The 13,144-nt window shown below is 35.6% G+C and overlaps 1 protein-coding gene across 2 annotated transcripts in view; it reads left to right on the top strand.

The window, feature by feature from the left end:
- Positions 1 to 2,083: 2,083 nt before the first annotated feature.
- The window catches only part of adcy2a (adenylate cyclase 2a), a 109,933-nt gene continuing 98,872 nt past the window's right edge, over positions 2,084 to 13,144 (top strand). The window contains exons 1-2 of one of the 2 annotated variants that reach the window (XM_030157782.1): positions 2,084 to 2,693; positions 8,623 to 8,820. In XM_030157782.1, the coding sequence (XP_030013642.1) occupies positions 2,130 to 2,693; positions 8,623 to 8,820 (762 nt within the window). In that variant the 5' untranslated portion in view covers positions 2,084 to 2,129. The remainder of the gene's footprint in view (positions 2,694 to 8,622; positions 8,821 to 13,144) is intronic. The other variant, XM_030157780.1, reaches the window with a different exon arrangement.

Below are 13,144 nucleotides of genomic sequence, written 5' to 3'. Positions count from 1 at the left end.
TGATGGAATGTTCGCAGAAGACGGACAGAACGCTGCGTCCGTATCTGTCTGTGTCTTTAACGTTACTTGCAGTCAGCGTTACTTTTATCACAGTCATTTATTTTGAAAAATCTCCACACTCTTCACACTCCCCTCACATTATTCCACCGCTGCATACCTGCTGCACTGAACTGTGAATGTCACACTGCCATAAGTGGTATCAGTGCATTTGTATCTGATTACTTTTACGAATATGAATACGACTATGAGTACACACACTGAGTATCGGAGCCGATACCCAATACTCGTATCGGAATCGGTGCATCCCTACCAAAAGTACTGGTCGTACCAATAAGCTGCTTTCACCTGTATGATGCTTAACCCAAAATACAAAATTACTCCAATAGGCAAAGGCTAGCTCTGTCCAGTTTTTCAGTTATAAAGCAGATACACACACACACACACACACACACACACACACACACACACACACACACACACACACACAGAGGCCACTTACTTTTATTATATAGATATAAATGGATCTGATAGAAAACCATAAGGCAAGGTTTCTGTTAATTAAACAGAATCAAATGAGATGTCCAAACATATCTGTATGTTTTTGCAGACTGAATGCATTTTTATTGAAAATAGAGGAGCTGTTTGAAAAATCAGAATGTATTGATGTAAAGGAAATAAGTGCTGGCCAGTCATTCATGATTTCCCAATGGATCACCTCACTGAATTACATTTATTAAGGTATAAGTATGCCTCTCACAATCATTTCATAATTGCCATATTGCAGTTTTGTCTGATTTTTTTTTTTTTATGTCTCTCTAATATGTCCTAATGGATATGCAAATTAAGTTTTGCTAAAACCTGAAATGAATTACCTAGTGATACCTTGTATTATGTATGAAAACGTCCAAATTAATTTAAAAAAAAAAAAAATGTAACACTTTATAATAAGTACACACTGTGAAGCATTAGTTAAGCATTAACAAATACTGAATTCATTACTTATAAGGCATATTTCTGACATGAATACTCATTAGTATATGGTTTATCAGCACAGTTATAAATGTTTTACTAATCATTCATAATCATTCATCCTTCAATCATGCAGTTTGTTTGATAATCCCATGTGTTGTCTTTCTTTTGTTAGAATAACTGACACTTTTGTGAGTCTTTAGTCATTGCCAACCTTTAAATCTCATTTGTAAATGCTTTAGATGGTATAGATAGTCCACACTTTAGATGAGCTCACACCATAGACTTAATTAATGAGTAATAAGTGCTTTATTACTACCTGAAATAATGAATTCCTGTGTTAATAACTGTTTATAGGACATCTATTGGAAAATAAATGTGTGAGTTAGTATAAAATACACACTAACATATTCACTCACCATTAGTACATGTCTGAATACTAAATGTTTAAATGCTGAATCCATAATTTATGAAGTATGAAAATACAATCATTAAGCACATTGTAGATGAGCTTATTAATGATTAGTAAAACATTATAACTGTGCTTATAAACCATATACTAATGAGTATTCATGTCAGAAATATGCTTTATAAATGATGAATTCAGTATTTGGTAATGCTTAACTAATGCTTCAAAGTGTGCACTTATTATAAAGTGTTACCAAAAAATTACAGTTAAATATTTTTTTCAGTAGTAAGTATTTTTCAATCTTCCTCACTACATGTGTGTGCGCCATTTCCCTCCCCAGTTTTTAAGAGCTGGTTTAGCAGATAAGACTTTTGGCATATTGTTGTGTGAAGAGCTGAACAAAGGAAAATGCCTAAGGTTTGACCGTGTGGATTCGCTTAGTTTTTAAAATCATCCTCTGACAATTTATCCAACTGTTGTTTTCCTCAAACCATTGTGTCTATGTCGGTTCACTGCATTAACTGAATACTGCATTCATATCATTTGTTTGTTTTGCTCCTGTCTCCATCAGTCGCTGACTTTTCCTCCCGCTGCTGCACCTTCTTTCTCCTCCTCCCCTCCCCCTTAGCCCTCTCCCTCCCCTTTTCGCTACACTCCCTCCCACTTTTCTCTCTCACTCTAAAGAGCACTCAGTCTCTGCACTCCCCTTCATTTCTCGCTCCAACATGTTGGCAGGAGGAGAAAGAGGAGGATGCTGCGCTCTACCCTCGGTGCGTTCTTGTCACCTCTCCAGCCAGCGCATGCTGTCTCTGACTCAGACTCAGCTTCAGCCTCAGCGTTCAGTTGTCTCCACTTGAAGGACTTCAGAGAGGAGGAGGTGGAGAAGGAGCCCAAGGATAAACTGGAGATCAGGACTTCTCACACCAGAGTCCCCAACAGGAACAACAACAGCAGGAAAGCAGAACAGAGCTCCTCATCTGTGGTGGAAACTACTAATACCTCAGCCTTGACTGCCTCCTCTGGTTTGCCTCCCTCCTCTTCCTCCTCCTCTCCTCCAAGATCCATGTGGCAACAGGCAATGAGAAGGAAGCGGTACCTCCTGGATAGGGCTGGGGAGTCTGGTGTGGGAGATGGAGGAGTAGGAGGAAGAGGAGGAGGAGGAGGACAAGGTCAAGAGAAGAGGAACAGGTCTCCGGACTGGCTTTATGAGTCCTACTACTGTATGAGCCAGCAGCATCCTCTCATTGTGTTTCTGCTGCTCATAGTGATGGTAGCTTGCCTGGCTTTGCTGACTGTGTTCTTTGCTTCGGGACTGGTAAGCTGCTCATTCTCACTAACGTAAATAAACAAACATAGGGGAAAATATTCAGCTTAATGTGCTACTAATGTTCAAGCTCAGTAAACAGATGAATCAGATACACAGAGTCACAATGTAGACTTTTTAAATACCTTTAAACTATGCACAGGACCAGGGTCACCCAAAAACATCTTGCTAATCAAATGCACCCTAGTGTTGATTTGCATGGACACAAACCACATACAGTCACCTACACACTTCGACTCTAGCTGAACCTAACACAGCCCATGACTTCCCCTCCCTATTCCTCTGAAATCTGCACCCACACTGATGCACGCAAATACAAACATGTTTGTAAAGCACCTATACACACACTCACGCACACACACACACACACACACACTCACAGCATGTGGTCCCGCTGGCAACACTAATGTGAAGAGAAGGGTTAGATAAAAGTGAGGGGGGAATGAGGGGCTTAGTTATTGTCTGATCTCATGGTTGAGTGAACTACAGAAAGGAGAGCTGTTTTCTTCTGTCACTATTTTGACGGGGTTATCTTTGCTCTAAAAGCCTGAAAAATTCAATGAAGTGCAGAGGGAAAAGAACTCAAGAAAAACGGCACACTAAAAATACAACAAACCATTATTTCCCAGGGTATTTTGACTGGCAGTGACTTCACTCGATGAGGGTGTGACTGATTATAAATATCTTAAGAAGAAAGTGAACTTGTATAACAATCAGACATATTTGGCTTACACTTGATTGTTTTTTACAGTGCTGTTTAGACAGGATTAGTCTAAATCATGACATAAAAGACAAATGTGAGACAAATGTGAGGAAAGAATGGCATAAATGTGTTAAAAATTCACCACAGCAAAACTGAGTTACGACAACACCTCTTGCATGATACATAAAGAAAATGGTGACTAAAGAGTAATTTTGCATGGTTAAGTTGTCTTGGCGCCTTGCACAGAGAGAGAGCCAGAATAGGTGTTTCCAGGTAGTAAGCATGATCATTTATGCATAATTACTCACTAAATGAAATGCTGTAATGCTAACATTACATTTGATGATGCAAAAGTTTTTGGATGAATCGTGCTGGAAACTTTTCTGATTGGTAATTGCATTTCAATACCTGCCTACATGATGCAGTTGTTTTTAAATATGTAAATAATTTTTGTGTTTTGCACATGGGGAGATATTAGGAGGACTTAATAATATATTCACCATTATTATTGTTACTCACCACATATATAATATAGTCACCATTATTCTTACTTATGTTCAGAATCACAACTTATTTTTGTGCTAATAAATTTTCTAATTGATCAGTTAATGAAGACTGAAAATCATAGTTGGTACAGAGGGATTTGTAGGAAAGTGCATTTTTCCTCCCATCAGACATAAATGAATATAGTAATGTATAAATTCACTATCTTTCTCCTGTGTTTTTCTGTGTGGATGACAGTAGACAAGCACTTAACGTCTCTTTGTGTCAAACCGCTGCTCATCCACCTTTTCCTCTTCTGTTTGCTCTGTCCCTATGCTGGATCAGGATGGCTTTTGCTACTCACTTGTTATTTCTCCATCCATCATCCTCTATTTCTCTCTGTTTGTGCGCCTGTGTCATCTCTCACCTCCTCATATTTCTGTCTCTCTTTTATTTGTATCCTATCATCCCTCCATCCTGCTGGCTGACCTAAATCCTGTGCTGTTTTGGAGCTCTGCTCTGGGCGAGACAAACTCTCTGTGGCTCTCCGCCACCACACACACATCCTTTCTTGTCCCACTGCATTGACTGCATGCAAGAGAAAGAGACAGAGGGAAGGTGGGGGTGGGGGGGCGAAAGATGAAGAAGAGGAGGCTGAGCACAAGGAGGAAGGGACGCATGAGCATAAAAAATAGATGGTTTGGATCAAATTAAGCAAATGATGAAAATAATAAACAATTTATTGCAATAAAAATAAAAAATACATATTGTTCCATTTTAATGTAACTGCATGCAGTCATTTGTTAATATTGTCATCCAAAGTTGTACCTAAAACTTTGGTTGACAATATTACACATAAATGTTAACCCTCCGGTGTCCCGTCCAGCAAGGCCCTTACTAAGCACCGAGTGTGCCTTTTTGGCACACTTGTGGAATAATGTCAAAAAAAATTTCATGCAGTTTGTTTCTAATTCTTTTACACTTTTTTCTATTTCATCAACTTGAGCTGTAAATAAAAATACCAAATACTCAGTAATTGTCACATTTTTTAACCCTTTAAATGCCGTGTTTATAATGTAAACAAACCATTTTTTTAGATGCAAAAAACAAAACAAAAATTTTTTCAATATACTACATAAAAAGTGGATCACATATTATTTGATTTTTGCATCCTGGCATATGTCAATGATTAACTCCAACACTGGTTAATTTGCATTATTATTTTTGGCGCTAGGTCAAATGTTCAAAAATACTAGCATCTGTCACCAAGTGTGTGTAAAATGCACACCTATAAATCAAACTGTTAAATATTATATATTGATTTATTTTTCTGCTGTAATTTCATTTTATTTTTGTAAATCAAGGTCAGCCCTAATCATACATATCAAATGGAAGAAATAGTGCGTTTTAGGCACACTTGGGAGACAGATGCTAGTCTTGTAATTTTCTTTTGTTTACAATGTGCAAATTTTAGTTGGTGTCCAGAATTTTAAAGATCATGCAAAAATGAACAACATTTGAATTCTAACCTTATTTAAATTGTGAAAAATAATATGAAGTTTTTTAACACGAAGTGCAAAGTGTGCCTAAAAGACGCACCCGGATACCAGAGGGTTAATGTTGATACGGTGCAGCTTATGATGTGCCATATATTAGCTATAAACCCTGGACTGTACAAAGCCATGTATTATTTATAAATGTCGAGTCACTGATCTTTTTTTTTTATTGGTGAGGATCATTTAGAATTTTTTTAGTGAATGAAAGTCATATGAAATACAAAAATAAGAGTCTGAAAACAGCCTTGGATTAGATATGAAGCGAGTCAAGAGTTAAGTTCCTCAGTTTGATAAATACTAAGATATTGTCCCCGTCCCACTATCAGATTTTTCACGGAGGGTGTGATAGATCCACCTGCATATCAATATCCTTTGCCTTCCATCCTTCACGCTGCAGGAAATAATGGAACGAAGCATGGCAAGAGCAGGCAGCAAAAATGACATAATCCACTGTGCTATCTCTCTACACCCACCTTGACGAAACTCCTGAAATTTTTATTAGAACTTTCAGATCTAAGTGTATTTCAGAGAGGCAGGAGTGAATCCATAATGGATGGGGCTTTAGCTTTTCTCCTGGTGAACACAGCTGGCCTTTTAGGGTCTTTTTCTTCCTCCATAGGTTGTACTTTCAGTTTTCCTCTCATTTTTTTTTCCAGAGAAAGCATTGATCCCTGTACATTTAACTATAGCGATTACAGTTTTGGACTTACCACTACATTTATTTTTATTCAAGATGGTGCAAAGTAAAATATCACAGTACAAATAATGTTCTTCAGAGAGTTGGTTTGCTTGTTGTTTTTTTTTCCTCAAATAAACCTTAAATGGAAAATAGACAGTCACAGATACTTAACAGTCAGTCTGATTAGTATGATGTAATTGAATCAATCTAATAAGTAAGTGCCACAACATACTCCATTCTGCTTCTGCATAAAGGATGCAAGTGGCTTTATCACCACAGAATTATTTCACATCAGATTCCTGTGTAAAACATTTGTCAAAATAAACATTTTAAAGGCAATATTGGTTTAATAGTAACATAAAAGAAAGAGAAGGATGCATACGATTAGACAGAATGTTGTGCATAAAATTTTACTTATACAATACTGCACAAAAGTCTTGGTCTACCATTAGATGTGTTCTTTTTAAAAGTTATAGTGACCACATAAGGATTTCTCATCTTTCTGAATCAATAGATCAGGGGTGTCAAACTCATATTAGTTCAGGGGCCACATAAAGCCCAGTATGACCTGCAGTGGGCCAGATCATTAAAATAATAACATAATAATACATAAATAATATCAATTCCAAAATTTGTATGTCTAATTTCTATGTTTTAGAGTGAAAAAAGTAAGATTATATTATCAACATTTCTACATCTAAAAACTATCTTTTAAAAAATATGGAAAAACATGAACCATGACCAAAATGAAATTTATTAAGAAAAAAAGTGCAATTTTAACAATTTATGCCATTATTTGGCCTCGGCTTCTCATTTTTACATGTTCATTACAACGTACAGATCACAGTGGATCTACAAATGCACAAAACATTTAATAACAGACAGAATATCGGTACAATTACTCTTAAATCTCTTAAGACATTTCAGGTTGTTCGTATTTGTTCAGGTTTTTCACATTTTTTGTAAAAGGCTAGTTTGTAAATGTTAACATTTTTGTGTAATTTTCCTTTTTTTTTTTTTTTTTTACACTAAAACAAAGAGAAAAATATGTGGTTTTTGTTATTTATACTTTATTATGATACTATTTTACTGGTCTAACCTATTTTAGATGGAATTGAACAAAATTTATTTTGACATCCTTGATTGTTAATATCTTCAGTGTAATTTTTGTATTTCACTAATTCATCCCGCGGGCCGGATTGGACCTTTTGGTGGGCTGGTTTTGGCCCCCGGGCCACACGTTTGATACCCCTGCAATAGATCAACTGGAAGAAATACAATGCCTAAACAGTGTTAAAAATACATATATACATTTAGAAATAATGTGTATGTTATAGAAGCTATATGGAATCATCTGGAAAGAGAAAATTATTAAAGACAGTGTAAAGAAAAACTCTGGGATGTTATGCATGATGTTCGGTTTAATATGCTACTAAATTACTTAATAAAACTTGTTAGATAGTCAACCTAAGAGGGTGTACAATGTATTAAATCCAAAAATGGAGGTCACATTAAATGCTGATTTTTACCTGTAGAGTACATTTGATTTATTTACCATTTAATTACTGTGCACACACTGTATTTCCTCCATTGTTTTATTGTATCTTAATAAGGAGACTCACAAATAATAAAAATTCATGTTCATTTCAACCCTGCAAAACCAACAGTGTATTTTGGCCTAAGATTTTTGCACAGTACTTATATATCTTACAAAAACAACACTATTTAGATCATAAAGCCTAGAGATGAATGTGATTCTGAGAAGAAACATTTGTACTTCTACACTCGTGAATACTTCTGTCCCATCCGATAATGTAATAGCAACCGTGAAGCTAGCGTTGTTTTTTTAGTCTCAAAGCACTCTAGAAAATGACTCCAAATGCTCAGACTGATGGTGTAAAAGGTTTGCCAGGATAAACATTTCACTGACAAGACTGATATAATAATGTTGCGGTGAAAAGCAGAAAAGAATGTGTTCAATGAGGCAGAAAATCTATTTTTTTTCTAACAAAAAGGAATTAAAACTTTAGATTTGAACCAAGTAATTCTGAAATAGTGCCCTTGTTGTTATTGTCCACAGTAATTCTATACTATATCGTCACTGACTCCATTATAGATTTCTGTAGTGGAGAGTAAAGCTGCCATTATTAAACCTATTATATCAGTTGACAACAATGGGTAAAGTGAGGATGGCTTTGACTCATTTTTGTAACTACTTCCAGCTTCTTACATATGAATACAAACATTTTTGCTTCTCTGTATGTGTAAATTCCATATCATTTGGTGTTGAGCATTTTGAAACACCTTGTATGTTATTTCCTGACTTTTTCGATCATACAATGAGAAGAAAATCAACAGATTGGAATCAATTACAGCAGAGAGGTTTTATTTTAGTGGCACCACTTTCTTGTGTTTGAAAGTCCCATTTTACTTGCATCCATAAGATGTCATGTGTTGCCCTTTTATGTTTAATCCTGTTTTTTTTTTTTCTCTGTCCAGAACATTGAGGACCATGTGGCCTTTGTAATCACTGTGCCCACAGCGTTGGCCATCTTCCTGGCTGTATTTGTACTGGTCTGCATTGAGTCCATCTTCAAGAAGCTCCTGCGTCTCTTCTCCCTGGTCATCTGGGCCTGCCTGGTTGCCATGGGTTACCTTTTTATGTTTTCTGGTGGGATAATCTGTCCTTGGGATCAGGTAAGACATGGGGGCGTATATTGCTGTGACTATTTGTGGTCTAATATGTGCGATTTCCCCCAAAAGACAGTTAACCCTTTCATGCATGAATTATGAGAACCTTAATCAAGATTTTTTTCCTGAGTGTTTTTATTCCTCTTTAGGCATGAAAAAACAATGTGATTTTTTTTTATTTTTTTTTATTTTTTTTTTTTATCAACCTATTTTTCATGGAGTTACAAAAATGTTCACTCAGCTGGACACCATGTGTTTAATTTTTGAAGCTCAGAAACATACATTTACTGACATACTGTGTGAAAACTATTAAATAAAAGCATTTTTAACCTCCTGAGACCCAGCAATGCATTTCTGTCCTCTGTAGGGGACAAAAGTTTGACAGTTTTACTTAAAAAATGCTGTTCATTGTAAAGGACATTCCATTAAAAAAAATGAATAAATAAAAGTAATTTTAAAAAATGTCTCGGAAGAACAAACAAACAAAAAAACCTGTTGTATTATGTAGTTTCCAATCAAGACAATTGTTTAATGGAAAAAAGCTACAAAATTTCACTTTCCTGGGTCTCAGGAGGATAATGCTGCTAATCTGATGTTGTCTCACATTTGAACATACTATAATACTAGTTATTACTGACTCAGATAATATGCAAAAAAAGAAAAACATTTTTGTAAAAAAAAACCCCAAAAAAACAAACAAACTGTTAATTACAGTCTAATAACAATTAACAATTGATTTAGATAAAAGAACAGGAAAGTTACAGTAATGGTATGAATGTCAGTGTATGGGATGATGCATAAGTGTCCACTGTGTTGGCTGATATGGAACTAAAACAATAAAACCCATGAATATACAAGAACAGCTGGAGAATAAGTGTCCACTAGAGTGACCAATATGCATGAAAGGGTTAAAGTTAATCATGAATATACAGCACTTATTGTAATTAATACATAAATGACAAATTCTGTTCTTAAAACAGCCATTCTGCTGTTAAGATTTTGTCAGCCTAACCAGACAACCCAGCCATATGCTCATCTTAATCATTTCCACTTACGCAGACATACACAGCATATTTATTTTTTCACAAGTCTTCCAAACATGACAACTATCCAAAAGCACTTCCCTGACTGCCAGAAATGCCAGCGTGGAGGGCTAAAGTCTTGTGTTTTATTCTCTCATAGTCTGTTCTGCTTGAGCTGGCTCCCACCTCATACCTAAATATCTCCTCGATTCTCCGCAGCCCAAATGTGATTTTAAAGTCTGTGTTATGGACTCTTTGTCTGCATGTGAAGTGTAGACACAGTGAGCGTGGATGAATGTAAAACAAGACACGGGGATTTAGATGGCTTGGGAAAAAAAAAGTCTTTAAGCTTTCATTTCTTCTCTTGTGATTTCTGACCTACATTCTAAAACAGCCTGTCTTTTTAACTTTAGTATTCATCATACACTTCCTGGACTGCTGCCTGACAATACTGCTTGGCATATTTTATTGTTTCTTTTGAATGCTTTGGCCTCAATGACTGCCAGTAAATAGTTAAAGCTGTTCTTAAAAAGCTAAGTAATTACTGTAAATCAGTTGAATTATGTGTAAAACGTCATGCAAATTCATTTCCTTTCAGATATCTACTTTTGGCTAAGCTGACCCTCTTATACTTCTGACTGAATCTACATGAGAGCATTTTAACCCCACCCCCCAAAGGGAAGGCAAGGGGTATTGTTTTTGGTTTGGTTTGTTTGTTTGTTAACACTCTAGCAGCAAAACTATTGATTGAATTCATACCAAATTGGGTTTATAGATCACCAGTGACCCAGAATGGATGTGATTATATTTTGGGAAAATTATGTCAAAGTTCACACTTTTTATGAATTTTTTTAAATTTTTTTTTTTTTTTTTTCCCATTTACTCATAATGGGTGACATTTCACATGTCTGTAGCAGCAAAACTATTGGTTGAATTCATACCAGATTGGGTTTATAGATTACCAGTGACCCAGAATAGATGTGATTACATTTTGGGAAAATTAGGTCTAAGTTCACACTTTTTATGAATTTAAAAAAAATCTTTTTTCTTCTTCCATTTACTTATAATGGGTGAAATTTTAAATGTCTATAAAAACATCACTTTTGTTTCAATATACTTCAAACGTGGTACATATATAGAGTAGGGATGTAACAATATGAAAATTTCATATCACGGTTATTGTGACCAAAATTATCCTGGTTATCGTTATTTTCGCGGTATTTTTGAAGTTGTGCTCAAAATGTTCAAAAAGTACTAATACACACACGGAAATAATTTAATTTAATTGTATTTTTTAAAAAAATAAATAAATAAAATAAAACAAGTGGTACAATGTACCTTCTGTTGGCAGAAACATTCAAGTATTAACCCTTAGTGGTCTGAGTCTATTTTGTCCGTTTTTCAGTACTTTTGATTTTGCCTTTATATACTATATAAACAAATGTTCACTATACCCATGTTTTGTGTCTTTTTTTTTTCAGCACAACTTCATTTATATCATCTGCCTGTTATTTTTTTCACTCAGGACAAAAAACACAAAAAAATTTAAAATCCAATTTGAAAAATTTCTGTAATTTATTGCATAAATAATACAAAGATGCTTAACGAGCCTTTTCAAAGACTTTAAAAGTGAATATTGGTTCCAGATATTAGGTATAGAAAATTAAAATTGTAATAAATAAAACTATACTCAAATATTTGACATAAAAGCAAAGCTTTACTTGTGTTTTTTTTTCCCCTAAAAGTGCAGTAATCAAACATGGTTATCATGATAATTATAATTTAAACAGTAATACAAACCGTCTGCAATTTTACTGCGGTTTATTGTTATACTGGTAATCGTTACATCCCTAATATAGAGGCAATTGATATGCTGACATCAGCACATGCATAGACATGATGACATCTACTGGATCATTGCTAAAATAAGCTACAATACTTGCGAGGGGCGGGGCTTGTTGTGCCTGCCACCACTTGTTTAACTTTAGGTAGGAATAAAACAAATGGCAGATAAAAATAAAATGATGTAGTGTTGTATATCCTGCATTTCAATGGTAACAACCTTTTTTTTTTTTTTTTTGCTGGAACTGCTGAGTTTAAAGGAAGGCATGTGAAAACCACAGCAAGTGTCTGATTGCTCTCATAATCCTGTGATTGAATATCAACAAAGAGATCATATAGCTGGAACATCGATGAGAAATTGCAGTCAACTCATATGAAAGCACCTTGGCAGACATGTTATGTGAAGCTGTAAATCGATACATCTTTTTTTTTTTTCTTTGTCCATACATTTATCAAGCTTCTAAAGGCAGTACCTCAGGCATGCTGTGTCCCATGTGGCCTTCCCTATACCATGCAGCAGCTTATGACTCAGTATGTTTGCATAAAAATACAGCTGATCCAAGATTAACTTGCCTATAGGCTCTTAATGCGGACTATTTTTGAGTGTTGCAGCAGTAACACTCAAGAGTTATTGTATAAGTAAAACAAACCATAGCTTCATCATCACTGCAGCCATATGTATCCCATAATAGTTCTGATTGGAAACAACACAGTACATTAGGTCTTCATCACTGAGAGCTGTAGTCATTCAGCGCTACTTTGTAAGACAGATGTCTAATGTGGACTCATCTGTCACAAAGAGCTAGCTGAAGATGGACTGATTCACACGCCAGTCCATTTGTTCCTTTCTTCTCCTTGCTGAAAATGTCAGACCCTTATGCCATTACTCCTCTGTGACTGCTGTATTTTAGCCATGTTAATTTATGTGAGCAGACATTGTTGTTGACTGGCACTGCATCCTGTGTTTTTAGAGGCTTTCAGCCATATTATAGATGGAGGAAAAATTCATTAGTATTGGTGTCACAATGCTCCACCTCATCTAAGAATATTCTCAGTGTACTTTTATCTCATTTACCTCTGTCAGCTAGTGAGAACGTACTCAGATCAGTAATCAGTAAAATAGACTTAACTGTGAATTATGTCTTTTTATGCTCCCTGTAATGAACAGCTTCTGAATGATATGTATGTGCTGTTTGCAAGTAACCTGTACTAAATGAAAAGGACCATAAGTATCCCATTATCCTGCAGGAGTGCTCCCAGAGGAGGCACCACTTACCATACCATAAGAGGAGTAGCTCTTTGTATCTCTTACAGAGTGTGGAAGAACACAGCCAAAATACTGTAGTGAAATATAGATTTACAGTGGGGAAAAAACTACTACTTTGACTCATCTCATCTTCAGAGAGCACAGCATTGCCTTTCCCTTCATCTATTTTATTTTGTGTTACCATACGGGTGTCCTTCTA

The sequence above is a fragment of the Sphaeramia orbicularis genome, chromosome 16, assembly GCF_902148855.1.
Source record: "Sphaeramia orbicularis chromosome 16, fSphaOr1.1, whole genome shotgun sequence".
NCBI lineage: Eukaryota > Metazoa > Chordata > Actinopteri > Kurtiformes > Apogonidae > Sphaeramia > Sphaeramia orbicularis.
Note: the sequence above shows the minus strand (reverse complement) of the source record. Positions and strands in the feature narration are given on the sequence as shown.